Source organism: Phocoena sinus, chromosome 3 (genome assembly GCF_008692025.1).
Source record: "Phocoena sinus isolate mPhoSin1 chromosome 3, mPhoSin1.pri, whole genome shotgun sequence".
NCBI classification, from domain to species: domain Eukaryota; kingdom Metazoa; phylum Chordata; class Mammalia; order Artiodactyla; family Phocoenidae; genus Phocoena; species Phocoena sinus.
In genome coordinates, this window is record NC_045765.1 from 1,723,219 (window position 1) to 1,751,066 (window position 27,848).

Sequence of the window (27,848 nt, forward strand, 5' to 3'; positions counted from 1 at the left end):
CAAGCTCCGCCCGCAGGCCTCCCCGGAAGCCGGGGAGGCCTCGGCCCGGAGCGGAAGTATATCCGGCCGGGGGGCGGGGTGGTCGTACGCGGAGCTTCTCCGGCCTGGCGGCGAGGCTACGCTGGCTAGCGGCCCGGGGACGCGGTTCAGCGACGAGCTTGGCGCGACTCTTCTGGCGGCAGGCGGCAGGTGGGTACTCAGAGAGGCGACCGCGGGCGTTAGGGAGACCGAGCCCCTCAGGAGAGGAGACCGCGGGCGGCGGGGAGACCGGGCCCCTCAGAGGGGTGAACGGTGGCGGCCCTTGATGAAATTAGGGGTTACATGTGTCACTTTGGGGTCACCCCCTGGCCGTGTCAGTAACCAGGACCCCACCTCCTGGTGTGGATGGAAAGTCCACAGGATTTTACGGCTCCCAGCACACTGGGACCCCGCCCTCTGAAAGCAGGCTTCTTGGTCCCCAGAACCCCTGAGCAGTGGGAGGTGTTTGCGTGTCAGCACTGCCCACTGGCTGGCTCCACCGCTCGGTCTGTGCACTGGCTGTAGGGCTTGCGTTTGCTTTAAAGGCCCATGTATTTTACAAAATGTCACTGAGGAGGGAAGGGGGTGTGTGATCGCGGTGATTCTCTTTGTGACGGAGAGTCACAAAGCAGAAAATAAATTGCGAGTGACGCTCCCCCCCTGAGAGCCACTCGCTGCTCATTGTGGGGTAAGAGTCTTCCAGTCTTTATTCATATGTGCCTTCTGCTCCTTGCATTTTTTTTTTTTTTTTTTTTGCCTTTTATAGAGGCCCAACTGACATGCAGTGAACTGCACACATTCACAGCACACACTTGGATAAATTTTGGTATGTGATGCGCGAGCACTTTTCATATTTCACCCCCACTGCCTGTCCGCACTTTTGTGATTTTGGACTTGCTTCTGTTACACGTGGCCCCCGCCGGCGGCTTCTTTGTTCTTCCCTCCCCGCAACGTAAAGTTCAGGGGCTTTTATTAGCCCATTTTACAGACTCAGCGTGGAGTGATGCCAAGAATCCTGGCCCTGGCCAGTGTCAGGACAGGACGCTGCAGCCTCCCAAAGCCCTGAGCACCCGTCCACCCACCTCCCCCCACCCCAAGTTCATGGTAGCCTGTCAGTGTCTGTTGTACTGATTATGGAGTGGAGCAAGTGGAAGTCCTGGCTGCCCCACCCCTGCCTGCACCCTGGGGCGCCCTGTTTCTCCCCTCCCTTCCGGAGGCGCCCTTTCTTTGTTCACCTCAAACCTCAACCTTCTCTGATCCAGAGCCTCTCCCCTCCCTGGGGTCCGAATCCAGTGCCCACCTCAGACAGCACCCATCCCATTGCTCCTGTCCTCTGACAGGTGAGTTTTCCCCTTTTAAACCTCCCCGGAGCTGGGCTGTCCAGTGCAGCAGCCAGGCTAGTGAGCACCTGAAACGAGGCTGGTCCAAAATGAGATGCGCCATTCATGTAAGATATGCACCAGTTTCCGGAGACTCTGTATGTTAAGGCGAGGGTGGGGCGGGGAGTGTGTGCAAATTATTTCCTTAATATTTTCTATGTTTGTTAGGTGTTGAAGTGATGTTTTGGTGCTCTTGGGTTAAATAGTATATATTATCAATGTTTAAGTCACTTTTTTCATTTTTTATTTTTCAGTGTGGCTACCAGAAGGTTAAAAATTACATACTGGTATACATTATATTTCAATGTGTTCCATGGCATTTATTCTTTTTTTTTTTTTTTAATTTTTGTCTGCGTTGGGTCTTTGTTGCCACACACGGGCTTTCTCTAGTTGTGGTGAGCCGGGGCTACTCTTTGTTGTGGTGCGCGGGCTTCTCATTGCGGTGGCTTCTCGTTGTGGAGCACGGGCTCTAGGCGCGCAGGCTTCGGTAGTTGTGGTGCACGGGCTCAGTAGTTGTGGCTCACAAGCTCTAGAGTGCAGGCTCAGTAGTTGTGGCGCACAGGCTTAGTTGCTCCGCGGCATGTGGGATCTTCCAGGACCAGGGCTCGAACCCGTGTGCCCCTCATTGGCAGGTGGATTCTTAACCACTGCACCACCAGGGAAGCCCCCTGGGTTCACTCTTGGTGTTGTGTGCTCTCTGGGTTTGGACAATGTGTACTGACATGTACCCATCATCTTATCACACGGAGTAGTTTTGCTTCCCTAAAAACCCCCTTTGCCCCCCATTCATTTGTCCCTTAGCCCCCACCCCCACTGCCTTCCACAACCACTGGTCCTTTTCTGCTCTGCCCTTTACACAGCGTCACAGAGTTGGAATCGCAGTGTCGTCTTCTCACACGGGCTTTGTTCACTTGGTGGTGGGTGTTTACGGTTCCTCGTTTCTCTTCGTGGCTTGATAATTTGCTTTTTATTTGGACCTCCCTAAAGGAGAAGAGTAACTCTATTATCTTGAAAATCTGGACCGTGGCATTCGCACACCAGGTGCCCCAAATAGCTGTGACAAGCTGAGTTCTAAGATCACCTCTGTCTCTCAGCAAAAGCATAAGTGGTTATTTTAGTCCCTGAGGGGGTTCTTGGAAGTGCTGTTTTCAGCTCCAGGACTCTAGATGATCCGTATTCTTAAGAAGGTTAAGCTAGTCTGTTTCATGTGTGATGACACTCCCAAGCCAGCCAGAGTTCATGGAAAAGTCAGCCATTAACCATCATTCCGGGAGCTGCTCTCACATCTCCAGGGCTTCTCGAAATGGAGGTTGAACAGAAATTCCCCAGGCAGCCGGCTTGGAACTCGGGTTTTTACTCTGGGAACTTTTGGACATGCCCCAGCTGGTGAGCCCCGCTCTTGATTTCCTGGAATTGCGAGGTTCAGATTGCTGCAACAAAAGAGGCGAATCTGACTTCAGAAACCGAGTTCTGGGAAGGAGATGGTCATTCCTGCAGCTCCTGAGTCTCAAATAAGACATCCGGGGCCGGGTCACTCTCTGGGGGGGCCGTGCCGGGCGCCGTGAGGTGTGGAGCAGCCTCCCTGACCTCCACCCACTCGGTGCCAGGAGCATCCCCAGTCGTGACAACCACAGATGTCCCCTGTGGCCCCTGGGGGCCGGGTCGCCTCATTCAAGACCCACGGCTGCAGCTGAGCGTGGCAGGAGCTCTTGCCGGCGCCTGGAGAGAGTGCGGTCCTTGGTGGACACCCTCCCCACAGACTGGGTCAGCGCACAGGCAAGTCCAGATCCCGAGGACCCTGATGTTGAGAGGAAGTTTGGGCAGCCAGCGAAGGGGAGCTCGCGGTGGACGGGAGATCGGGCCGTGGTTTCTTGTCCGTTACCCTTTCTGACACTCAGGACTCAGGTCAGTTAAACACGCGGTGACGGCTCTTGCAGCCTCAGACCGGGTCCTCAGAAGGAAGAGGTGTGGCTCCTACACAGACACACCACCCACGACCTCCCCCCGCGTTTCTCTCCTTTCTGTCCCCACCCCCACCCCCCCGTGACACCATTCTGTTGAACAGAAAATCGTGTTTGCCCCCATGGGGAACTGAGACTGAGGAAGGAGGTTCGGAGGAGAATCGTGGCGCTGGGCTGTGTGCACCCGACAGCCCCTCTCCGTCTGGGTGGAGTGAAGGCCGTGGACGTGGGGACAGCCAGGTTTAGATCCCAGACCAGCTCTTATCTGCTGTGGGCTCAGGGCTCTCAGAGGCCCCAGGGAGGGACCTTCGTTCCTCTCTCCCAGCTTCTGGTGCGGCCGGCCATCCTGGTCATTCCTTGGCTTGTAGGGCTTGTAGACGCATCACCCGATCTCTGCTTCCATCACATGGCTGTTTCCCGGTGTCTGTGTCCAGATCTCCCTCTTTTTATAAGGACAACAGTCATTGGCCTAGGGCCCACCGTCCTCCAGTGTGACCTCATCTTAAGTTAATTACATATGCAACGACCCCATTTCCAAACAGGGTCCCTTCACAGGTTTGGGGGGTTAAGACTTCAGTATGTCTTCTGGGGCCGGGGAATGTGATTTAGCCCATAAAGGGGGATAGGAAGCGACTGCTGATGGGCATGGGGTTTCGTTGTGGGGTGATGAGAATGCTCTGGAATTAGATAGTGGTGGTGGTTGCATACTCCATGATGTTTCTAAAAGCCGTTGAATTGTATACTTTTAAAGGGTGGAGTTTATAGCTGTGTGAATTATATCTCAATTGGCTTTTCTTTTTTTTTTTTTTGCGGTACGCGGGCCTCGCTCTGGATGCGCAGGTTCAGCGGCCGTGGCTCACGGGCCCAGCCACTCAGCGGCATGTGGGATCTTCCCATACCAGGGCACGAACCCGTGTCCCCTGCGTTAGCAGGCGGACTCTCAACCACTGCGCCACCAGGGAAGCCCTCAATTGGCTTTTGTGTAAAAAAAAAAAAAAAAAAAAAGATTATCAGGAGGGCTGGAATATACAGAACATGCCTAAAGCACCTGGCTTTCATGTGTGTCCTGCAGGATGGCGGACAGCCTCCCCACCCAGGCTGCAGTCGCAGTATTTAAATGTAAACATTTAGTTGATGGAAGACAGCTCTGGAGCGCAGCCATCTTTAACAGGACAGATCCTGGGCCATGAGCATCTTCCAGCCAGACACTTAGCCTTCCAGGCCAGGGACCAGGGCTTACATGTCAACCGAAAACATGCGGGACTTCTGAGCTTGGGGCCTGTCCCCATGGCGGCGGTGGCCGGCCAGGATGTGGAAGCACCGGAAGGAAGTGGCTGCCGGGCCAAGGTGCGGCAGTTGCTTACAAGAACTGTTTCATTTTGTTCTTAGAAGAAAACGGGGGTGCGTGTGTGCCGGGGAGGGGAACTTTGTCATCTTAACTTTTGTCACAGAGTTTGAGTGCCACACGCATCTCATCTGCAGGAAGAACCAGGGGAGCCCTTAGCGCTGAATTCCGAGAAGCCTGTCCTGGCTCCCCCCGGCCCCGCCGTCCTTGGAGGTGTTCTGAGAAGGACCAAAACAAAGTAGCCCCAGAGATGGTACCTGGGACAGCGGGGCGGTGGTGGACACCAACTCCTGGGCGCCCTGGCCTGCGGCAGCGCTTCTCAAGGAAAAGGCACTTTCCGGTGGCCGGCCACCCAGCGGCCGCGGGAGCATGTGTTTCTGATAGAAAGCTCTTTGCTTTTGATGGGACCTTTGCCCATCCAGGGAGTTGTTCAGAAAATCGTTGCTTCCACTTAGAAAAAAACCCTCCCACTTTCTGAGGACACAGAAGGGCAGGCAGGAACCTTACAAGCCCCTTCCGCTGCCCCGCCCTGTCTTCCAGAACTGTCCTGGCATGGGTCAGCCCACGGCATGATGGGCTGTGGATAGAGCCGCAGGGTTGCCCCAGCCCCCTCCCTGAGGCCCTCCTCTCCACCCCACAGCCACACCTGTCTGACATGTCACGCGTCGCCAGGTAACATCGTGGGGAGTTAGACTCCCAAACCTGTCCGCAGAGAGGCCCCAGAATCAATAGAAGGCAGCAACGGGACACTAGCGGGCTGCGTTTTTCCTGACGCTGTGGTTTCCGTGAGGGTTAGAAGGCTGGCTGCAGGGTGGATAAGGAACCTGGGCGGGTGGGTGCACAGAAGCAGCTGCCAGGGCTCGGTGGCTGGTCTGGCCCAGCTCTCCCCGCCCTGCCACCCCCCGGCTGGACAACGGGGAGCACCCCGCCTCATCTCCTCGTGACCAAAGTGGGGCTGTGCTCAGCCTGGGCTGAAGGGTGTTTGGAGGCTGAAATCAGTCCGTGCCGCTGGCAGGTGGTGGGCACGGGGCAGGACGGCTTGAGTCGCTAGTGGGTCCACACAGGGTCACTGTCCTTTGACCTGCAGCCGAGTGGCCTGAGAGTGGCTGGTTTGCAGATTAATCACCTGGGCAGGTTCACGGCGCCCTGGGAAGTTTGCAGTCACAGGTGGGGCCGCAGGGTCCCTACGGGACGCATCCAGCACCCATGCCCTCGCGTAGAGGAGTCCTGGCTGCCCGGCGCAGGGGACACGGTCAGTCTCTGCAACAGAGGGTCGGGGCAGGTGGCCTCTTTTAATCAGTGCCTCCTGTGGGGTCTGAGGTCCTCCATGTCGGGAGAGAAGCGGGCAGGTGGGGCGTTTGTGGCTGCACCCTGTACTCAGCTGCATTCCCTTCTCGGAGGCACCACCTTCCTGCAGCATCCCTGCCCGCACCCCCAAAACCAGGGAGAGTCGGAGCCGGAAGTACCCAGCCGGCCTGCAGGCATTGTGGAGGCACCTGGTGCGGGAGCAGCCCCGGCCCAGAGGGCACTTGGCCCTGGGTTTGGGATGAGAGGGGCAGAAGCTCGAATAGCAGAGTGGGGGGGCTGTGGAGGCGGTGGCGGGCAGAAGGAGCCACGGTCCAGGGTGCGGAGTCGACTACTCCTGCTGTCAGCTGCGTGGCTTAGCACTGATTTGCTAATCATTAACTAGTGGTACTGAGTCACCATCTTCTAAGCCGGTGGTTCTCACCTAGGGTGGTCCTGCCCCCAGGGGACACTGGGCCATGTCTGGGGACATCTGTGGTCTTCGGGACCGGGGGGAGCTCCTGGCATCGAGGGGATGGGGGCAGGGATGCTGCTCCACCCCCCACAGCACCTGGGACGGCCCTAATGTCAGCAGTGCTAGGTCTGGGCCTCAGTCTTCCCACGTAAAGTGGGGGTTCTGTTTTGTTCTGAGGGTTACTGTGAACGCCTCACTGGGTGTTAACCAAGGTGGCAGGAAGTGATGATGGCTTTGGGGAAGGAAGCGAAGGCACTTCTTCTGGTCTGTGGACGAGGCACGGGGCCTTCTTGCTCCAGAGCACAGGTGGCCTCCAGCTGCGTTGCCAGGGGGGCCCTTACACAGCGAGTGTTCACTCCGTGGCGCATCAGTGACTGCACCTTTTATCCCATGCAGTTTTCCGTGCTTGTGTTGTTACCTTTCACGGTAAACAGATTTTACAGGTAGTGCTGACCTCAATTTGAGCTGAGAGGGAAACTGCTTCTGTTCTTTATGGTGCCTGGGGTAGCGGCTCAGCCCGCACTTGCTCTGCTTGTCCCCCGCGCCCTGCTTTCAAAATGGCAGCTTCACTGACTGTCATTCACATGCCGGACTTTCCGCCTGTTTCCCGTGTACATTCCAGCGTTTTCAGTACATTCACAACGTTTGCAGCCACCATCTGTGTCTAGTTCCAGAACATTCCATCACCTCAGAAGAAGCCCCATCGTCAACAGCAGTCACTCCCCATCCCCTGCCCCAACCCCTGACAACCAGGAACCCACTCTCTGTGTCTGTGGATTGGCCTGTTCTGGACGTTTCCCGTCAGTGGAATCACACACAGTGGGTCCTTCTGTGTCTGGCTTCTCTCACTGAGCAGCGTGTCCTCAGGGTCCATCCACGTGGTAGCGAGTGCCAGGGCTTTCACCCCTTTTCAGGGCTGAGTGATGCTCCCATGTGTGGATCAGTGCACCCGTTGCTGGGCATTTGGGTGTCTCTGCCTTTTGGCTGTTGTGGATCATGCTGCTGGGCACGTGCACAGGTTTTTGTGTGGACATGTGTTGTCACTTCTCTTGGCTGGGCGCCTAGGAGAGAATCGCTGGGTGAGGTTTAACCGTGTTTTGGTAACTGCCAGGCTGTTTTCAACAGCGGTGGCCCCATTTTACGTTCCCACCAGCAGTGCAGGAGGGTTCCGACTGGTCCACGTCCTCAACAGCCCTGTTGATTGTCCTTTTTGATTATGGCCGTCCTCGTGGGGGGAGGTGGGTCCCTCCGCTCTTCACTGGAGCTCCTTCCGTCCATCTGGCTCCATCCCCGGATGCTCAGCTCCTGTGTTTTGCACAGTTCATGCTGCCTTGAGTTGACCTTCCCACACCCGTAGTGTCCAGCGGGGTCCAGAAGCGTGAGCAGGCTTTGCCTGCCAGCGGGGAGAACAGAAGATCCCAGGCCCACGTGTAACCAGATCCAGTTACATCAACTACAAGTTATTTTGCCCAGCGCTCGTTAGGATTATCTGCGTAGCCTCTGTCTGAGTTTCCTAAGACTGCTGTAATAAGTCACCACAGACTTTGTAGCCCAAAACCACACAGGTTTATTATCTCACGGTTCTGGAGGTCAGGAGTCTGACTCGGACCTCACGGGGCTAAATCCAGGCGTGGGCAGGGCTGGTCCTTCCGGAGCCTCCAGGGCAGCATCGGTTCCGCCTTTTCCAGCTTCCAGAGGCGCCACATCCCTGGCTCGTGGCCCCTCCTGCATCCTCACGGCCAGCAGCGCAGCATCTCCTGTCTCTCTCTGCGTCTGACCCTCCCGCCTCCCTCTTATAAGGACCCTGTGATGACACTGGACCCCCCAGGGAATCCAGGGTCATCCCTGTCTCAGGGGCCTCAACTTAATTCTGTCTGCAAAGTTCCCTCTGCCGTTTGAGGTGACATGTTCTCGGGGTCCAGGACCAGGACGGGGGGTGTCTCTGGGGCCCTTATCCTGTTGACCACGCCCTCTCCTCTAACCAGGGCAGGGAGGCCTCCTCCATGCTTTCACATTGGATTCTTTTTGAGCCCTCTGTGAGCAGGCCCTGTGGACACGCTGAGGACACAGGAGGAGGTAGGGTCAGGGTCACTCCCGCCCTGAGGGGAGAGACGCTGGGGTCTCCTCCGCCCCCTTCCATCGGGCCCCACCCTCCCCACCCTTGGGCTCCAGAAGGATCTGCTCTCAAGGCTCAGCTCGAGCACCATCTCCCTTTAGGCCAGAGCAAAGTTTTTCTTGGTAAATGCTCATAACTTAGAGTCTCCATCCTCCTGGCTCTGCTGCCCTGGGGGCAGGACTGCCCTGGCTAGAAGGCTGGTTTGAGCCCTAGACATCATCTCTCCAGCCTCCAGAATTAACCCAGAGGCTCACATTCTAGAGGCAGCTGCTGAAGGCCAGGCCAGGAGCCCTGGGCCTGCGGGGGGTTTCCAGACCTCCGAGCTGTGGAAGGGCTGAGCCTGCAGGAGACGCTGGCCTATAGGATGTGATGGGTCGTGCCTCAGCTCTTACTGTCTGCTGAGATCCTACCCATCCCGGTTGCTCTGCCTGGACCCGCGGACACGGGTCCTCCAAGGTCGGGGTGACCAGACCTGCCGGCCTCGGGCCTGCCCACCTGGAACGGCTTCTCTGTCACTGAGGCCGTCCTGGTGGCGTTGACGTCCTCTGTGCAGGGCCGCCCTGGGCCTGGGGGGTGACAGGTCCCTACTCAAGGACACATGAGGCCCGGCTCAGATATGGGACGTCCAGAACTTTCTGATAATGAAGGAGGGCTGTTCAAAGCCCCTCAGTTTCTGGCAGTTTGCCACACAGTGTGCTAGTCTGGAGGGCGGGCCACCTGACAAGGCTGCTGGTCCCAGGGCCCAGAAACCAACTGCCGAGGGATTTATTAAAACGTTACAGATAAGTGGTCATTCGTCATACGGGGGTGCACGGGTGCATGCGGTGCAGCCCGGCCTGGGCGTTGCAGAGGCTCTGCTTCCGCTTCCCCTCTAGGCCGACTTCCCCTTCTGTGGCTGCTCCTGGGTGAGCGCCCGGGACACCCCCGTGCCGGCCACATCCACACTCCCGGGAAAGCGCATCTCCTGGGCCGGAGATGGAGAGCCAGGGGCGGCGGGCCAGTGCTGTCATCGTAGCAGCAATGGGGACGGGGATGGCGCCGTGACCAGTCCCGAGCGTGAGCCCGACCTGAGCTCCTTGTGCTCGATTTCATCCTTTCCTGCCCTCCGAGGTGGGGTTTGTAACGGAGGAGACGGTGCAGAGCAAAGACTCGGGAGGAGCCGGAGGGGGACCGGGCATCACGGCAGGGCCATGGCAGCTGCAGCCCCTATATCGGGGCCTCATCCCCCAAAACGGGCGGCGTCAGTCATGAGTCCAGACAGCTCGTAGAGGCATCTTTACTTGGTGCACTGGGGTGGATAGTGTCCCCCCAGATTCATATCCACCCCTTGGAAATGGAGTCTGTGCAGATGTCGCAGTGGAGAGATAAGGTCACGATGGGTCACGGCGGCCCCTAATCCAGTGACGAGATTGGGACACGAGACACAGGGAAGATCAGAGAGGCAGCAGGAATGTACCCCCTCCCAGTCCCGGAGGCCAGAAGCCCCAGATCTGTGTGGGCAGGGCCGGTTCGCCCTGGGACTCTGAGGGGGCATATGTCCCAGGCCTCTCTCCTGACTCTAATGGTGCTGGCAGTCCTTGGTGTCCCCTAGCCTGTAGACACATCACCCCATCTCTGCATCCGTTATCACGTGGTCTTTCCCTGGGTGTCTGTCTTCTCTTATAGGGACACTCATCATTGGATTTAGGGCCCATGGGGATAATCCGGGAAGAGGGCATCCCAAGATCCTTAACCCAGTCACATCTGCGAAGACTGCAAAGTCTCTTCTTCCAGATAAGGTCCATTCGCCAGTCCCAGGGCTGTGGATGTCTCTTCGTGGAGATGAAGAGACCACCTCGCCTGTGGGGGCCGCCCTCAGCCAGCGTGTGGGAGCTAGCAGCTCTCTCCGCTTTACTGGAAGCCTCCAGGCGCGGAGAGGATGATGCAGGGCCCGACTCAGTGTCTTCTGCTCTGAGGCAGGGGGATGTGCCTGGGGCAGTGCTGTGCGCCCTTTTGGTGAAACTCAAAACCAGAAGTCCCGGGAGTGTCCCCAGTCTGCCCACCGGGGCTTCCAGAACAGGGTTCTGAGAAGGGTGACAGTGCTTCCTCTTTGTGTGTTCCAGGTCTGGGGGAGACCCAGGGGCCCGGTGACCTTCGCATCGTGAGCGTCCCGCCCGGCCCTCCCCGTGGAGGCCTCGCGGGGGGCGTCCTGAGCGCGCAGCGGAGATGTCCAACCCCTTCCTGAAGCAGGTCTTCAACAAGGACAAGACCTTCCGGCCCAAGCGCAAGTTCGAGCCGGGCACCCAGCGTTTCGAGCTGCACAAGAAGGCGCAGGCTTCGCTGAATGCGGGGCTAGACCTGAAGCTGGCCGTGCAGCTGCCCGCCGGCGAGGAGCTCAACGACTGGGTGGCCGTGCACGTGGTCGACTTCTTCAACCGCGTCAACCTCATCTATGGCACCATCAGTGACGGCTGCACCGAGCGCTCCTGCCCCATCATGTCAGGCGGCCCCAAGTATGAGTACCGCTGGCAGGACGAGCACAGGTTCCGGCGGCCCACGGCACTGTCGGCCCCCCGGTACATGGACCTGCTCATGGACTGGATCGAGGTGCAGATCAACAATGAGGACGTCTTCCCCACCAACGTCGGTGAGTCTCTGCACTTTTATGTTCTTTTTTTTTTTTTAATTTTATTTTTCTTTATTTATTTTTGGTTGCATTGGGTATTTGTTGCTGCGCGCAGGCTCCCTCTAGTTGTGGCGAGCCGGGGCTACTCTTCGTTGTGGTGCGCGGGTTTCTCATTGCGGTGGCTTCTCTTCTGGAGCACGGGCTCTAGGCATGTGGGCTTAGTAGTTGTGACTCGCGGGCTCTAGAGTGCAGGCTCAGTAGTTTTGGCGCACGGGCTTAGCTGCTCCGCAGCATGTGGGATCTTCCTGGACCAGGGCTCGAACCCGTGTCCCCTGCATTGGCAGGCGGATTCTTAACCGCTGCGCCACGAGGGAAGTTCTCATGTTCTTTTTTTTTTTTTTGCGGTACGCGGGCCTCTCACTGCTGTGGCCTCTCCCGCTGCGGAGCACAGGCTCCGGACGCGCAGGCCCAACGGCCATGGCTCATGGGCCCAACCGCTCCGCGGCATGTGGGATCTTCCCGGACCGGGGCACGAACCCGCGTCCCCTGCATCAGCAGGCGGACTCCCAACCACCGTGCCACCAGGGAAGCCCTCTCATGTTCTTTTCATAACAGCTTTATCAGGATGGAATCCACACCCCGTAAAACCCACCCACTTAAAGTGCACAGTTTGGTGTCATTTTAGGACAGTTACAGCTTCGTGAAGCTATCAGCTCTATCTAAACCCATCACCCTGGGACTTCCCTGGTGGTCCAGTGGTTAAGACTCCACCTTGTAATGCAGGGGGTGCGGGCTCAATCCCTGGTCGGGGAAGTAAGCTCCCACATGTTGCATAGTGTGGCCAAAAATTTTAAAAATAATAGTAATAAAAAAAAATAATAAACCCATCACTCTAAAAGAAGCCCGTCCCCGTCAGCAGTCACTCCCCACCCCCTCCCCAGCCCCTGACAACCAGGAATCCACTCTGTCTCTGGATTTGCCTGTTTTGGACGTTTCCCATCAGTGGGATCACCCCACTTTGTGTCCTTCTGTGTCTGGCTTCTCTCACTGAGCATCGTGTTCTCAGGGTCCGTCCACGTGGTAGCGAGTGTTGGGGCTTCCCTCCTTTGCGTGGCTGAGTGATGCCCCCGTGTGTGGAGGGGCTACATTTTGCTTCAAGTTAAGGATCTTGAGATGGAGAGATTATTCTGCATTATCTGGGTGAGCCCTAAATGTCATCACAAGGGTCCTAACAAGAGGGAGATGGAGGGAGACTAGACACCCAGGAGAGCAGAAGACAGTGAAGCAACAGGAGGAGGAAGGGATAGTGAGCCCAGATAAGGCAGGAACGGGTTCTCCCTGGAGCCCCCGGAGGACCCATCCCCGCCCACACCTGCACCTCGGCCCAGGGCACCATGTGGACTCTGGCCTCAGGAGCTGTGGGAGAACGCGTATGAGTTGTTCTGAGCCACTGAGCAGGTGGTAACTTGTCCTGGCAGCCCCGGGCGATGGTAGATGTCGTTCTCACATTCACCAGTGCGACATGGCTTCCTGGCAAACCACTGGCCAGTGCGCAGGCCTCAGGCCCAGCTCTTGGCCGCTGGCGTGCTCTGTGCCTCATTAAGTTTCTCACCCGCCGTCGGTACACTGAACCAGGCTGACCCTGGTGGGGTTTTCAGGGAGTCATCTGGGAAAAGGCCATCCCGGAATCATCACTTGCCCAGAATAGAGATTCCTGGGCAGCCCCCCATCAGGTTGCTGGGTCCACGTCTACACATGCTCCGTGTCATCCTGAGTCCCTGCCTTGCTGGGACCCCCTGAAGCCTCCCCAGATCCTGAGTGGTCCACATCCTAGAACTCAGACCCTGAGGGCCTCTAGTCAGTGCCTCGCCCATGGAAGCAAATTCTAGTAATCCTACCAAAGAGGAAAGCACGAGAAGGGCGAGAGAAATGACCTTGGCAGACATCACTCAGCTGCCCAGCAGGGGTCAGAGACCTCTGCCACACGCCCACAGTGGGTTCTGTGGCTGCTGGCGCCTTCCTCGGGCCACCTGGCCCAGGCCACACCTTCCAGCCCTGTCCACGGACCCCGGGGCCAGCTTTGCCCCTCACCTAGGCTCGACCCCCAGCCAGGCACACAGATTGGAATGCTTCTTTTTGCGGGTCTGTGGTGCTGTGCAGAGCCTGCCTCGCTCCTCAGGGTGAAATTTGTGGGCGGGCAAAGAAAGGGCGGGTCCAGAGTTCATCCTACCTTCTGTGCTGGTTCTAGTCACACCTGAGCATCCACTTAGGCCCCAAAGCCACCTGCCCACACTCTTGAGCTTAGACCCAGGTTCTTTCCCGTAAAAGAAACGTTCTTTCACAGACTTTTCCCGTAAAGGGTCAGACAGTAGATCTTTCCGGTTTTTGCCTCTAGATGGTCTGTCTCAGCTACGCGGATCTGCTGTGTAGTCTGAAAGCTGTCATGGACGATCTATAAACAGACAAGGGTGCATAAGGAGTGGGCCTGCGTTCCAATAAAACTTTATTTACAGGAGTGGGAGGTGGGCTGGATTTGTGACCCCCGTGTGAGGGCATCGTGGCAGGTGTGGGCAATGCAGTCCCAGAATCTTCTGTTTCTAGGCCTTTCTCCTACGGGGCTGCCTCTCCCCCTCCACCCAGGATGGCCCAGGGTGACCTCGGTGACTCCTGGCATCCCTCTCCCAGGAGAGGGGGCAGGGCAGGGCCTTAGCCTCGTTGGGCCCAGGACCCCGTGTGGCTGGTGCCAGCCACACCCTGTGCTCACCTTCCTCTGCCTGCCATGGGCTCTGCGCTCCCTCTGACTTCCTGACACTGTTAGGGGGACTTCCCCTATGGGGATCCCCATGCCCTGGAGACCACTGTCCCACCAAGTGGCTTTCACAGGCCTTCAAGACGGCGTGTGCTCCTGAGATGCCCCGTGAACGTGGTCGTCTCTCGAGAGTGGAGCATGCCTTTTGTTTTAGCCTTTTTTCTCCGGTTGGATGGAGGGAGAAAACCCAGAGGGCTCATTGATGCTGAACGAACCTTCCGCAGAGGTAGATCCCTGGAGCCGCTGGGCCCTGTCCACCTGTAACAGACGTTCACAGGCGCTTCCGGCCGATGGAATACCAGTCCCATCAGCTGTCACACCCACCAGGACACGCAGGAGGGAGCAGGACGGGAGCTGGAAAGGCGCACGTTCGTGGGGGCGTCTTTCCCGTTTGCCTCGTGCCTCCACAGTCCCGGGACCTTTCCCTGGTGTGAGCCGCCGCGTGGGCTCGTCTTCCACCTCCCACTTGGGCCGGGCTGTTCCCCATCTCACTGCAGACGCCATCCCGTGTCGCCGCCCTGCGCACGGATCTCCCGCACTTGCCTGCACGTCTTTGGGGCCTTTGCTCGCCGACCATAGGGCTGTGAAGCACAGCACCGTCCAGCAGCTGACCGCTCGGTCTTCCGGAAGCTTGTGCCTTGTGCACCATGGCTTTCCTCGCGCTTGGTGACACCTTTGTGCTCCTCCCCCTGGGCTGCCAGCTCTGGAGCCCCTCTCTTGAAGAACTGGGGCCGGTCCACCCTGGTCCTGGAAAGCCCCCTGGTAGTGCCGGTCAGGTGGAGCGAATGCGTGGCATCTGCCCTGTGGGACGAAGAGGACACGAGGTGGGAGCGGGCGAGCACGTGGGGGGCACAGACTGACACCGCAGGAGGGCTGAGTCCGCTAGTCCCACAGTACGTGTGTGTCACCGCAATTTAGAAAACCGAGGGGCCTCCTGGTGGCAGAGTGGCTGAGACACCACACTCCCGGTGCAGGGGACCCGGGTTCGATCCCTGGCCAGGGAACTAAGATCCCACGTGCCGCAGCTAAGCCCATGCGCTGCGACTACTGAGCCCAGGTGCTCTACAGCCAGCGCGCCACAGCAAAGACCCCGAGTGGCCAAAATAAATAAATAATAAATACACTTAAAAAATAGAAATAAAACGTATTCAATTCAGTAGTTGGACAAGAAAGTGCAACACAGTGTATGCATGCAATTAAGTTAGGATATGTACATTCAAATTTAAGTGATGTCATGAAACATACACTGGAGAGAGAGAAGTGTATTAAGTGGAAAATGTCAAAGGCCAAAACATAGGTTTTTATGGGTTCTCCAGTTCTATTCCAAAAAATAAACATAACTGGAGACAGAAACCTGTGAGCCACCGGAAGTGGGATGGCGTGTCCACATCTGGCCAGACCGGGGTGGGGCGGGACAGGACACGTCCAGCAGGTGCTGGGCCGCGGGGGCTGCAGTCCTGGCACTCTTATCTGCCGGCACCCCGCCCCCAGGCACTGTTAGGGAGCCAAGAAGTGGGCTTCCCAGGCCCGGGGTCCCGCAGAGAGGGGTTCGCGCCTGCAGCTGGGGACGCATCCTAGCTGAGCTGCCCCTGCCGCCTCTGCAGGCACGCCGTTCCCCAAGAACTTCCTGCAGGTGGTGAAGAAGATCCTGTCGCGGCTCTTCCGCGTGTTCGTGCACGTCTACATCCACCACTTCGACCGCATCGCGCAGCTGGGCTCAGAGGCGCACGTCAACACCTGCTATAAGCACTTCTACTACTTCGTCACGGAGTTTGGCCTCATCGACACCAAGGAGCTGGAGCCACTGGTGAGCGCGTCGGGGCATCGTGGGGAGGCGAGTGCCCCCTGTCCTGGGGCTGCATGCCCATCGGGGCGCGGGCGGGCGGGTCACTGCCTGCAGCTGCCCCTGCTTCCCGGTGGGAGAAACAGATGGGCCTCTGGTGACTGTCCCCACCTACACCTCCTCCACCCACCCCTGTCCCCTGCCGGCGGAGAACAAGGATTTTTTTGGTTTTAATTGAGGTAAAATTTGCATAACGTAAAATTAGCTATCGTGAAGTCAACAATTCAGTGGTGTTTAGCACATTCACAGGGTTGGGCAACCATCACCTCTATCCAGTTCCAGAACCTTCCTTCCATCACCCCAAAAGAAGCCCCGCCCCCATCAGCAGTCACCCCCATCCTCCTCCCCAGCCCCTGCAACCACTAACCCGCTTTATTTATTTCTTTTTTAAAAAAATTTATTTTATTTATTTGTTTATTTTTGGCTGTGTTGGGTCTTTGTTGCCGTGTGTGGGCTTTCTCTAGTTGCAGCGAGCGGGGGCTACTCTTCGTTGCGGTGCACAGGCTTCTCATTGCGGTGGCTTCTCTTGTTGCGGAGCATGGGCTCCGGGCGTGCGGGCTTCAGTAGTTACAACATGCGGGCTCAGTAGTTGTGGCGCACAGGCTTAGTTGCTCCGCGGCCTGTGAGGTCTTCCCAGCCCAGGGCTCAAACCCGTGTCCCCTTAACCACTGCGCCACCAGGGAAGCCCCAGCCCCTATTCTTTTACAACTTTTAAAACTCTCTGAAAGCAGCTTCAGAGACCGTCCTCACTTCTGTGTACTCCCTCGCAGGCCCTGCCTATCAGTAAGCATTTTTCCGGAGTTGAAGTTACAGTGTGCATGCCTAGTGGGGTTGGGGTATTCCTCGGGGGTAGTGGAACGTTCTGGAACTAGAGGTGGGGTTGTGCACCCTTGTGGAGGTGAATGCCTCTTTCCCACAGTTCCTTTTATGTGAATCTCACCAAATACTGAAAATCATTGTGTGCAGTTTTGTGATCAGCTCACTTTTGTTTGGTTAACTCAGTGCCCTAATCGCATGGTCATTTGTCCCACACTGATGCTTAGAGTTAGCTCTTTCTGGACACAGGGACTGTGGGACCCTTCACAGAAAGAGTCTGCGCCCCAGCCCGAGGCGCGCTGCCGTCTGCTCTGTATTTCGTAAGATTTGCTTTAAGTGAGGCCTGAGGGCTCCCATGAGACTGCGTCCCCCGATTTCCTGTGTGATTTGCTGATGTCCTGCTTGTTCTTAACAGAAAGAAATGACCGCACGGATGTGCCACTGAGAGCCCCTTGACCCCGTAGTCACCGAGTCCGCGCCCGGGGAACAGTCCTACTGGAGGGCCACGTCTCCAGAACAGGGACCGGTATTTTCTAGCCCAGCAAATTCTGTGCTGTCTGGGCTGCGTCCTCTCTCCGATCCCAAGGTGGCAGCACCCGTGGGTCTGAGCCTCCCTGAGCCCCAGTCTCCTCGGCCAGCATGGGGGAGATAGATAGAACTTGAACTCTGTGATTCCACGTGTTGTGAGCAACCGGGAAAACCCACTTCATTTGCAGACCGCTTGCACCTGCCTGGAGGCTGGCCCTACTCGGGTCCGTCTCCTGCACCAGCCCGCCTGCTCGGCCGTGGGTGGTCAGGCCCCCATCAGCGAGGCTGAGACCCCGCAGTGCCCCCCGCTGCGGCCCAGGCCTGGTTCCGAGTGGTACGAGCGCTCGGCTTGCATCCTCCCGGCGTCCTCCCCCCAAGCCACTTCCGTCCCGCTGTTCCTCCGGGACCCTTAGGCTCCTGTGCCAGCTTCCCGAGCCCACGCCCACATCCCAGGTGTCCTGGGGCCGCTTCATGTCGCATAAAAGATTGAATTCGTCTAGTTGCATTTACGACCACTATGAGATGTTACCGGAATAAAAAAGTTTTTTACCTACAAGGAGTGATCCCCCTCCCCTCTAGAAAAATGTCCCCTTTCCGTCGTGAATAGCAGTACGATTCTGCCAGGGAACGCCTCTCCCTGGTTTGGGACCTTTGAGTTTTGCCGAATGTTTAGCCGGACTTAGCCTTGCTTCACACGCCTGCCAGCTTCATATCGAAACCCTTTGTCAGCGTGGCCCTCCGTGGCTCCGGGACCAAATCCCAGCACCGTCTCCCCGCAGAAGCTTTGGGGCCCCGCCCGCTCACGCCCCACCCGCGCACAGCATCCTCCGTGGCCTTTCGCCGTGGCGGTCCTGCCCACCTGGACCACACCAGCTCTGAGTACCTCTGGCTGTCTGGGATGCTCGCGGGGAGACAGGGCCACCACCCGACACCAACACCCAACAAGTGCAATTAACATGACCTGGGCCTCGGCCCTTCCAGAAGTTGCTGGGGTCCCACTCCCGGAGTCCTGGAAAGACTGCAGGAAACCGCCCGGTCGCGTGTAGCTCCTCTTAAATGCAGAACCACCACCAAACGCCGTAACCACTGTGCCACTCAGGTCACCAGCCAGGTTGGAAAGGTGGCGGGGCTGGAGGGGGGGTGCTCCCCTGCCCACCCTCCCGTGCCCATGGGTGTTCCCACAGGACCATCAGAATAAATCACGTGTCTCCTTACCTGCACCTGCTGGTTGTCATTTCTGTCTTCCTGGTGGGAGGGCCTGGCATTGGGACACATCCCCAAGTGGCAAAGAAATCTTAGATGTCACAACAGTTGATGTCCTGCTTGTTCTTAACAGAAAGAAATGACTGCACGGATGTGCCACTGAGAGCCCCTGTGGGACGAAGAGGACACGAGGTGGGAGCGGGCAGAGTGTCCCAAGTAGCTAAACAGATGCACAGAATATCAGTGGGATTAGAATTTCACAGGGTACAGGGCGGGGCTGATGAGGACCAGAGTCTGGAAAGCAGGTTGAGCCGGCGCCCACTCCCTCTCCCGTTTCTGCTTTCGGCACTCAGCACACGAGGAGATTTTAACTGTTGCCTCTTTGCTGTGTAAAGAAGGTTCCAGAAAACTTTGAACCAAGTGGGAACAGAGGGGTGTTTTCTGTCTCAGCCCCATCCTAACTATCCTGTGACCTTGACACATGAGTTTACCCCCAAAATCTCATATGTGAAGAATGGGAACGGGTTACTTACTCTCAGGGGACGTGGGGCTGACAGGATGGTCTTTTGCCAGGCGGGTTGGGGCCTGTGCTCCAGACCTTCCTGCCCCTAGAGGGCGTGCCGTCTCCATCGGACAGACAGAGTGACTTGCGGGGACTCCCCATCACTTGTAAATACCTTCTAAAGAAGCTGCTGTTTCCTTACCCCTTGATTTTGCAAATGCACCACAGAGGTTTCCAGGACCATTTTAAAGTTTGGGGAGCTGTGATTCGGAACAACAGACCCCAAAGCCATCCACATCCCGGTCCCAGGACCTGTAGATGTGTCACCTCACGGGGCAGAGGGGACTTTGCAGGTGGGATTAAGTTGAAGCCCCTGAGATGGGGGTGACCCTGGATTCCCTGGGGGCCCAGCGTCATCTCAGGGTCCTTATAAGAGGGAGGCGGGAGGGTCAGAGGCAGAGAGAGACGGGAGATGCTGCACTGCGGGCTCTGAGGATGCAGGAGGGGCCGCGAGCCAGGGATGCGGTGCCTCTAGAAGCTGGAAAAGGCGGAACCGATGCTGCCCTGGAGCCTCCGGAAGGACCAGCCCTGCCCACGCCTGGATTTAGCCCCGTGAGACCCGTTTTGGACTTGTTACCTCCAGTACTTTAAGGGAATAAATTCATATTTAAGCCACTGAGTTTGTGGTGACTTGTTAGAGCTGCCACGGGAAACTCACACACCCTTTAGAAGGAAAATTTTCGCACACAGAATGCCTGGGACCCGCTGACTTGGGCTGCCTGGAATGGGAGAATTAGCCAGGCCAGCTTCTGAGCAACTCCTCCCTCCACGGGCCTGAGAATCACTCATCTTAACAGGACAGTTCACCCCAAAACTTGTCCAACCAGGAGAGGTAGTGGTGGGCAGGAACTGGTGTCTGGAAGTCTGGTCAGCCGGGGCAGTGGTAGAAGAAACCAGCTGTGTTGCTTGTACAAGACCGGCTGGCCCGCTTCCCTCCCGGTCAGCATGGGAGAGGCTGCCACTTAGACATGGCTGTGGATTCGTATCATCCCAATGGAGGTGACAAAGAAGGCAACCTCTGGTGTACCCGGAAGGGATGTTCTTCCAGGAAGAGGAGAACTGCTTAGTAGAGCCATCTTGGAAAATCAGGAGCCCCGTGCTACTGAAAACTTCCAAACTGGGGCAGGCATTGTCCTAGCGTCCCATGCTGTCCAGTGTGGCAGCCACTAGCCACAGGTGGCTGTTTCACTTCTAATTCAAGATCAACTAAAAGGAAAATGGGGACTTCCCTGGTTGTCCAGTGGCTAAAACTCCACACTCCCAATGCAAGGGGCCTGGGTTCGATCCCCGGTCAGGGAACTAGATCCCACATGCCCCAAATAAGATCGAGCGCAGCCAAATAAATAAATAAATACATTTTTAAAATTAAAAGGAAAGTGTCTCGGCTCCTCCATCTCACTAAGCCCTTGTCAGTGGTGTCTCCACGGCCACCCATTTCTGCCACGTCTGTTGGCACTGCTTCTAGAAGCAGTTCCTGAGTCAGAACGAAGGTCAGGTAGAGATGATTTGAATCCTTTCCAGTTCATAAAACTCGATGGTGAAATCTGGAACTTGATAATTGGTTTTCACCTGGACCACCAAACGGAGAGGCCATGTGGGGTCATGGAGGACAGATGGAGGATTTGAAAAAGCCCAGATAGACTTGTCCTTCTGTTGAGAACCAAGTGAAACCCCTCTGGGTTGTTGCCATTATTTTATAGCTATGATAAATATTCCTCTAGCTGAATCTTTATAAACATCCTTAATTTTTTTTTTCAATTTTTTGGCCACCCCGAGCAGCATGTGAGATCTTAGTTCCCTGACCAGGGATCGAACCCAGGCCCCTTGCAATGGTAGCACAGAGCCTTAACCCCTGGACCACCAGGGAAGTCCTTAAACATCCTTAACTATTGACATAGCCAATATTGCTGTTGGTGTCAGAGGGAATTACGTTGTAGGGTATTTTTGTATGTATTGTGCAGTACCCTGCAGATAGGGGAAACCAATTTACACCCCCATCGAGGTGTCTGGTGGTTCCCATTTCCTGCATCCTCCTCCCAACACTGGGACTTAGGCCTTGAGTCACTTATCGATTCGAGGTGGAATATCCTCGTTGTAGTAATTCATTATTTTGTTTGTTTAATTTTTTTATTTTATATTGGAGCATGGTTGATTAACAATGTTGTGTTAGTTTCAAGTGTACAGCAAAGTGATTCAGTTATCTATATACATGTATCTATTCTTTTTCAAATTCTTTTCCCATTTAGGTTGTTACATAATATTGAGCAGAGTTCCCTGTGCTACACACTATGTCCTGATAGGTTATCCATTTTAAATATAGCAGTGTGTACATGTCAATCCCAAACTCCCTAGTAGTAATTCATTGTTGACCAGAGATATTGCCAATTCATATCCCTTGTCCATTTTTCCATTGGGAAGTGGTCTTTTATTGGTTTCTGAAAACATTTTACATATGGGCTTATTAATGTTTTTTACTTGTTTATAAAAGCTTTCCTATATATAATTTGTCATATATGTTACACAAATTTCTCCTGGTTTCTTGTTTGTCCTTAACATTATTTATGATCCTTTTGACATACTTTTCCCTTATTCTTTTTTTTTTTTAATTTTGATTGGAGTGTAGTCGATTTACAATGTTGTGCTATTTTCTGCGGTACAGCAAAGTGAATCAGTTATACATACACATATATCCACTTTTCCTTTATTCTTGAACTTTCGTATTTTTGGTCAACCTTTTCCCTGATGGTTTCTACCCCTGGTGATGAGCTCATAAACTTGAGCTGGGGAAGGCCTTTATGTGAATATTCACCTCTGTTTTCTTCTCGTTCTCCATGTTTCTTTTTTTTTTAATATTAAATATGGGTAAACTGAAGAGTTTAATTTCCATGTGTGGTGAAAGGAAAGGCTCTAGAGAAATTTTTATTTTTTAAAATTTTATTTATTTATTTAATATTTAGGTGCTCCAATGTTCGATGCATTTTTATTTATTTATTTATTTATTTATTTATTGGCCACACCCCACAGCACGCAGGATCCTATTTCCCCGACCAGGGATTGAACCCGCGCCTCCTGCAATGGAAGCACGGATTCCTAACCATTAGACCACCAGGGAAGCCCAAATTTTTAATTTTTTAAATAATAAGTGAATCCCCTGTTCCAACACCATATGACTCTCCCGCCTCAGAAATGTTACTTATTTACACAGGGGTCCATTTCTGGCTTTTCCAGGAATTTGCCTATCCCACCTTCAGTTTTACTGTACCTTATGAAGTTAGAGTAATTTTAATATCTGGCAATATGAGTTTCTCATTCTCTAAAATATATTTTCTTGGGACTTCCCTGGCGGTCGAGTGATTAAGACTCCGCACTTCCACTGCAGGGGGCGTGGGTTCAATCTCTGGTCGGGGAACAAAGATCCTGCAAGCCGCGTGGTGTGGCCAAAGAAAATAATAATAGTAAAAATAAATAGGGACTTCCCTGGTGGCACAGTGGTTGAGACTCCGTGCTCCCAATGCAGGGGGCCCGGGTTTGATTCCTGGTCAGGGAACTAGATCCCACATGCGGCGGAGCAACTAAGCCCGCGAGCGACAACTCCTGAGCCTGTGTTCTAGAGCCTGCGAGCCAGAACTACTGAGCCCGCGTGCCACAGCTACTGAAGCCTGCGCACCTAGAGCCTGTGCTCTGCAACAGGAGAGGCCACCGCAATGAGAAGCCCGCGCACCGCAACGAAGAGTGGCCCCTGCTCACCGCAACTAGAGAAAGCCCACGTGCAGCAACGAAGACCCAACGCAGCCAAAAAATAATAAATAAATAAGTAAATTAATTTTTTTTTTTAAAAAGAGTAAAACCACAATCTTAACACTTTCTTCTTTTCACACAGACCTATACAGTGGTGATGGTTGCACAACTCTGCATATGCTAACCCAGGAGCTGTGCACTTAGCATGGGAGAATCTCAGGACATGTGACTTCTATCCCAATAAAGCTGTTATATAAAAGGCACAGCACGGGGCTTCCCCGGTGGCGCATTTGTTGAGAGTCCGCCTGCCGATGCAGGGGACACGGGTTCGTGCCCTGATCCGGGAAGATCCCACATGCTGCGGAGCAGCTGGGCCCGTGAGCCATGGCCGTTGAGCCTGCGCGTCCGGAGCCTGTGCTCCGCAACGGGAGAGGCCACAACAGTGACAGGCCCGCGTACGGCAAAAAGAAAAAAAAAAAAAAAAGGCACAGCACGGTTCAGAGTAGATCAGGCCGAGTTATATCCAAGCAAAGAGAACCATGAGAGAGCAGGGATTGCAGTATTAATGCGTACGAGAAAGAGTATACTTATTTTGATCAAGTTTCCTGATTAATAGCTCTATAGGGAAAATATATTAGAAAACTATATGTACTGAAATATATTAAATGAAATAGAAATTCAAGGAAAACTTTAAAAAAATTATACAAATGAACTTATTTACAAAAGAGAAATAGACCCACAGACATAGAAAACAAAGTTATGGTTACCAAAGGGGAAAGGAGGGGAGGGATAAATTAGGAGTATGGGATTAACATATACACACCACTATACTTAAAATAGATAAACAACAAGGACCTACTGTATAGTACAGGGAACTACACTTGGGAATTCCCTGATGGTTCTGTGGTTAGGACTCGGTGCTTTCACTGCCGGGCCCGGGGTTCAATCCCTGGTCGGGGAACAAAGATCCCACAAGTCATGCGGTACAGAAAAAAATAAAAAGGGAACTATACTCAATATTTTGTAATAACCTATAAGGGAAAAGCATCAAAAAGAACATATATGTATATGTAACTGAATCACTTTGCAGTACAACTGAAATTAACACAACAGTGTAAATCAACTATAGTTCAATTTTAAACAAAAGAAATTCAAGGAAAACATGGCACAATGATTTAAAGTTACTTCTCTTGTCAGCTAAGAAAATGTATTAATATACTGATATATCAATATATAAATTTATTGATAGATTGATTATAAAATGATATATAAATTTATTAACATGACATATCATATAACTGATTTACAAGTTAATATATTTAACTGAATATTTAATATGTTCAATATAATTAAAAGTAAAATAATATTTTCTATACATGCTATTTATTAAAGTTTACTTGCTGGCTATTTTAAAAATTTCTCACTCAGGGTTTCCCTGTTGGTGCAGTGGTTGGGAGTCCGCCTGCCAATGCAGGGGACGCGGGTTCGTGCCCCGGTCTGGGAGGATCCCACATGCCGCAGAGCGGCTGGGCCCGTGAGCCCTGGCCGCTGAGCCTGCGCGTCCAGAGCCTGTGCTCGGCAATGGGAGAGGCCACAGCAGTGAGAGGCCCGCGTACCACAAAAAAAAAAAAGAGAGAGAGAGAGAGAGAGAGAGAGCTTAGGGGTCTGCTTGTGGTTTTATTGGGGTTGAGGGTGAGGGCCTAGGTTTCATGGGCTCACTCTTTATTGGTGACTTTAAAACATACGAGCAGGAATTAAAGCATGGGAAGAGGAAAAACAAGCAGCCCAAATGGTCAGTTATGGAAACCAACCAAGATCTCCGACTCAGTGAGGGGTGGTTGCCTGGCTCTTTACTTCGTCCCGTGGCTGGCAAGGTGTTTATTCGAGATGCCATCTTTTTTTTTTTTTTTTTTTGGTTTTGGTTTGTTTATTTATTTGTTTATGGCTGTGTTGGGTCTTCGTTGTTGCTGCGCGTGGGCTTTCTCCAGTTGCGGCGAGCGGGGGCCACTCTTCGTTGCAGCATGCTGGCTTAGTTGCTCCGCGGCATGTGGGATCCTCCCGGACCGGGACTCAAACCCGCATCCCCTGCATTGGCAGGCGAACTCCCAACCACTGTGCCACCAGGGAAGTCCGAGATGCCACCTTTGAAGTAGATGTGTCAGCAATCTAAGTCAGGCGCCTGCATTATGAAAAAGAAAACAAAAAATCAACTGTCAGGGCTTACACTACACCACTAAAACTAGAAATTAATAGCCAAAGATTAAGTAACTCTCAGCCACTGGAAACATACTAAGCCTTCTCCAGAATGGATACCTCTGCATGGGGGGAAGAGCCCAGATTTTTTTTTTTTTAAAACGATGTTTTGGGGTTTTTCATAATTTATTTATTTAATTTATGTATTTTCGGCTGCGCTGGGTCTTCGTTGCTGCATGCGGGCTTTCTCTAGTTGTGGCGAGCAGGGGCTTTTCTTCGTTGCGGTACGTGGGCTTCTCATTGCGGTGTCTTCCTTGTTGCGGAGCACCGGCTCTAGGCGTGTGGGCTTCAGTAGTTGCAGCTCGTGGGCTCAGTAGTTGTGGCTCACGGGCTCTAGAACGCAGGCTCAGTAGTTGTGGCACACGGGCTCAGTTGCTCTGCGGCATGTGGGATCTTCCCGGTCCAGGGCTCGAACCTGTGTCCCCTGTATTGGCAGGCGGATTCTTAACCACTGCGCCACCAGGGAAGCCCAAGAGCTCACATTTTAAGGGGAGAGTCCTGACTGTAGGGTCAGACAAACCTAACAAGAAATGTAAGCTGTGTAAACATCAGCTTCCATGAGTAAAGTGGAGATTGCATATATGTGTCTTTAAGAGAAGCTGTTAGTTATATAGTAATGGAGTAGCTGTATTAGTCAGCTAGTGCTGTATAACAAAGCACCACAAACAAAACTTGAGACAACACACATTTGCAGTCCACAGTTCCCATGGGCCAGGAGTCCAGGCCCTGCCCTGCCCTGCTTGGGCTACAGTTATGGTGTCAGCAAGGCTGGTGTCTCACCCAGAGACCCAACTGGGGACCCATCCTATTCGAAGCTCTCGTGGCTGTTGGCAGAGTTCAGCTCCCTGCAGTTGCAGGACAGAGGGCCTTAGGTTCTCGCGGGCTGTCAACCAGAGACCTCCCTCAGCCCCCTGCCACGTGGGTCACCCCAACATGGCCACATGCTTCATCAGAGCCGGCAAGAGGAGTGGGCCAGAGGGACATTAGGACCTGATGTGACCACTGCCTCACTCATTGGTGCCGTCCACACTCAGGGGAGGGCATGGCACCAGGGCGTGACCACCAGGAGGTGGGTTGCAGTGGCCACGTGAGAGCCTCCAGCTTTTTCTCATTAAGTGGACGTGAACCCCACCATTGAACTACTGGGGTCACTCCATCACGTGACAGGAGCCCAGGTCGGTGGCTCTTTGATGGCATGAAGGCAGTTGCAGTTGTTCGCCTCGAGAGACATTTCTGACGTCTCCTCCTCCTCCCGCATGGGGAGTCTCTCTGGACCAGGGTCTGTCCCCTTCGGTGCTGCTGGCGTTGGGGCTGGTTATTCTCAGGGGTGGGGGGGCATCCTAGGCACTGGAGGGTGTGGAGCAGCCTCCCTGGCCCCACCCACTGGATGCCAGGAGCCCCCCAGTGTGACAGCCACAGCCATCCCCAGACATGACCCAGTGTCCCCTGGGGGCAGGACCCCGCAGGTGCAAAGGCTCCAGGGCACGCTCCTGGCACGGGAGGTTGGTGCTTTCCCCGACCCCCACAGGGTAGCGTCTGGGGGTCCTGCCGACCTCACACCCTCACCAGCACCGCCTCTGAGCTATGTCCTCTCTCGCATACACTGAAATGTCTTGCGAGCGACAGCAGGTGTTTTCTCAAATGCCTGTTTCCCGTCGTGGATGTTTTCCGAAAGTGCAGTCTTCAGCGCCCAGCTCCTGACCGGTGGCGGACGCGCGCTGGCTTCCTTCTCTTTGTCTGCTCAGACCCTTTCCTTCCTTCCATCACAGCCAGGAAACGTGGAGTGTGCAGATGTTTGCTTTGCATCCAACCTCAGTTAACAGGCCGGCAGGGTCCTCTCGATGCCCACCTGGCGCTGTCACTGCACAGTTGCCAGCCGCCACTTGGCTGTGCAGGGTCTCTGTTGTTGATAAGCATCTTTGTGAGCCGTCACTGATGTGCTCTGCAGTCCATCTGTTTACAGTGGACAATTCAGGGCTTACACTCCATTCACAGGTCGTCCAGCCGTCACCCCTACGCAGTTCCAGAACATCCTCACCACTGTAAAAGAAGCCCATTAGCTCCAGCCCCCCAGTTTCCCGCTTTCTGTCTCTGTAGATTTGCCTGTTCTGGACGCTTCATATACCAGCAGCTGCCCTCCAGCCACCGTGCTGAGGGCCTCGCACCCCCGGACAAGAATTCTGCCCCAGGAAGGCCAACTGGGAAATGGGTGAGCGGGGAGGCCGGTCCCCACACCCTCCAGGCCATCAGGGTCCCCTTCACTGCCCGCCCCGGGGACCCATCTGAGCATCTAGCCGATGTGGAGGGTCGACCTGCATTTCCCACTGGGGACACTTGACCCCTTCAGCACTTTGCTGGAGAGTAGAGATGGACTCAGGTGGTCCCTGCTAAGCCCCGCAGCCCAGGAACCCCAGCCAAGTTGCTGGAAACTTCTCCCTCTGGCCAGGCCCTGGGCTCTGGTCCTGACCTCTGGTCCCCCAAGGTCCCTGGTTGGTCATGGCGCAGGGAGACAGCCTTGAGACGCCCGGCATGTGCTGGCCCTGCTGTCCTTCCACTGCCATCTGGCCCGTTTCCTGCTTTCTGTGAGCCCATCTCCCTGCCTGTTTCTCCAGCTCAGCTTGGGGGCCACCATGAGTTCCTCCAGGAACTCTGTCAAGTGAACGTACTCGTCCGTCAGTCCCCCAAAACCACCCGAGAGCCACGCCAGTCTGTCACGGCAGTACGCTCAGCCCTTAGGGTTAGCCCGGGGTGAGGGCATGTTGGCTTCTCGTGGCTGCTAGGATGAATCACCATAACTCAGTGGCTTCAAACCACACGTGTTTGGGACTTCCCTGGCGGTCCCGTGGTTAAGACTCCGTGCTTCCACTGCAGGGGATGCAGGCTCGATCCCTGGTCCGGGAACTAAATTCCTGG

At 54.7% G+C, this 27,848-nt stretch overlaps 1 protein-coding gene across 4 annotated transcripts; it reads left to right on the forward strand.

Moving 5' to 3' along the window:
* Positions 1-22: 22 nt before the first annotated feature.
* Positions 23-18,399, forward strand: MOB3A (MOB kinase activator 3A). Of its 4 annotated transcripts, XM_032625481.1 has the most exons (5): positions 23-189; positions 785-844; positions 10,681-11,204; positions 15,597-15,799; positions 17,067-18,399. In XM_032625481.1, the coding sequence occupies exons 3-5, from the start codon at positions 10,784-10,786 to the stop codon at positions 17,094-17,096; spliced, it is 654 nt and encodes a 217-aa protein (XP_032481372.1). In that variant the 5' UTR covers positions 23-189; positions 785-844; positions 10,681-10,783; the 3' UTR covers positions 17,097-18,399. The 4 variants fall into 4 exon arrangements, with proteins under 4 accessions (XP_032481372.1, XP_032481371.1, XP_032481374.1 ...); XM_032625480.1 differs by lacking the exon at positions 785-844 and having other exon boundaries at positions 24-189; XM_032625483.1 differs by lacking the exons at positions 23-189; positions 785-844 and adding an exon at positions 1,163-1,358.
* Positions 18,400-27,848: the final 9,449 nt, after the last annotated feature.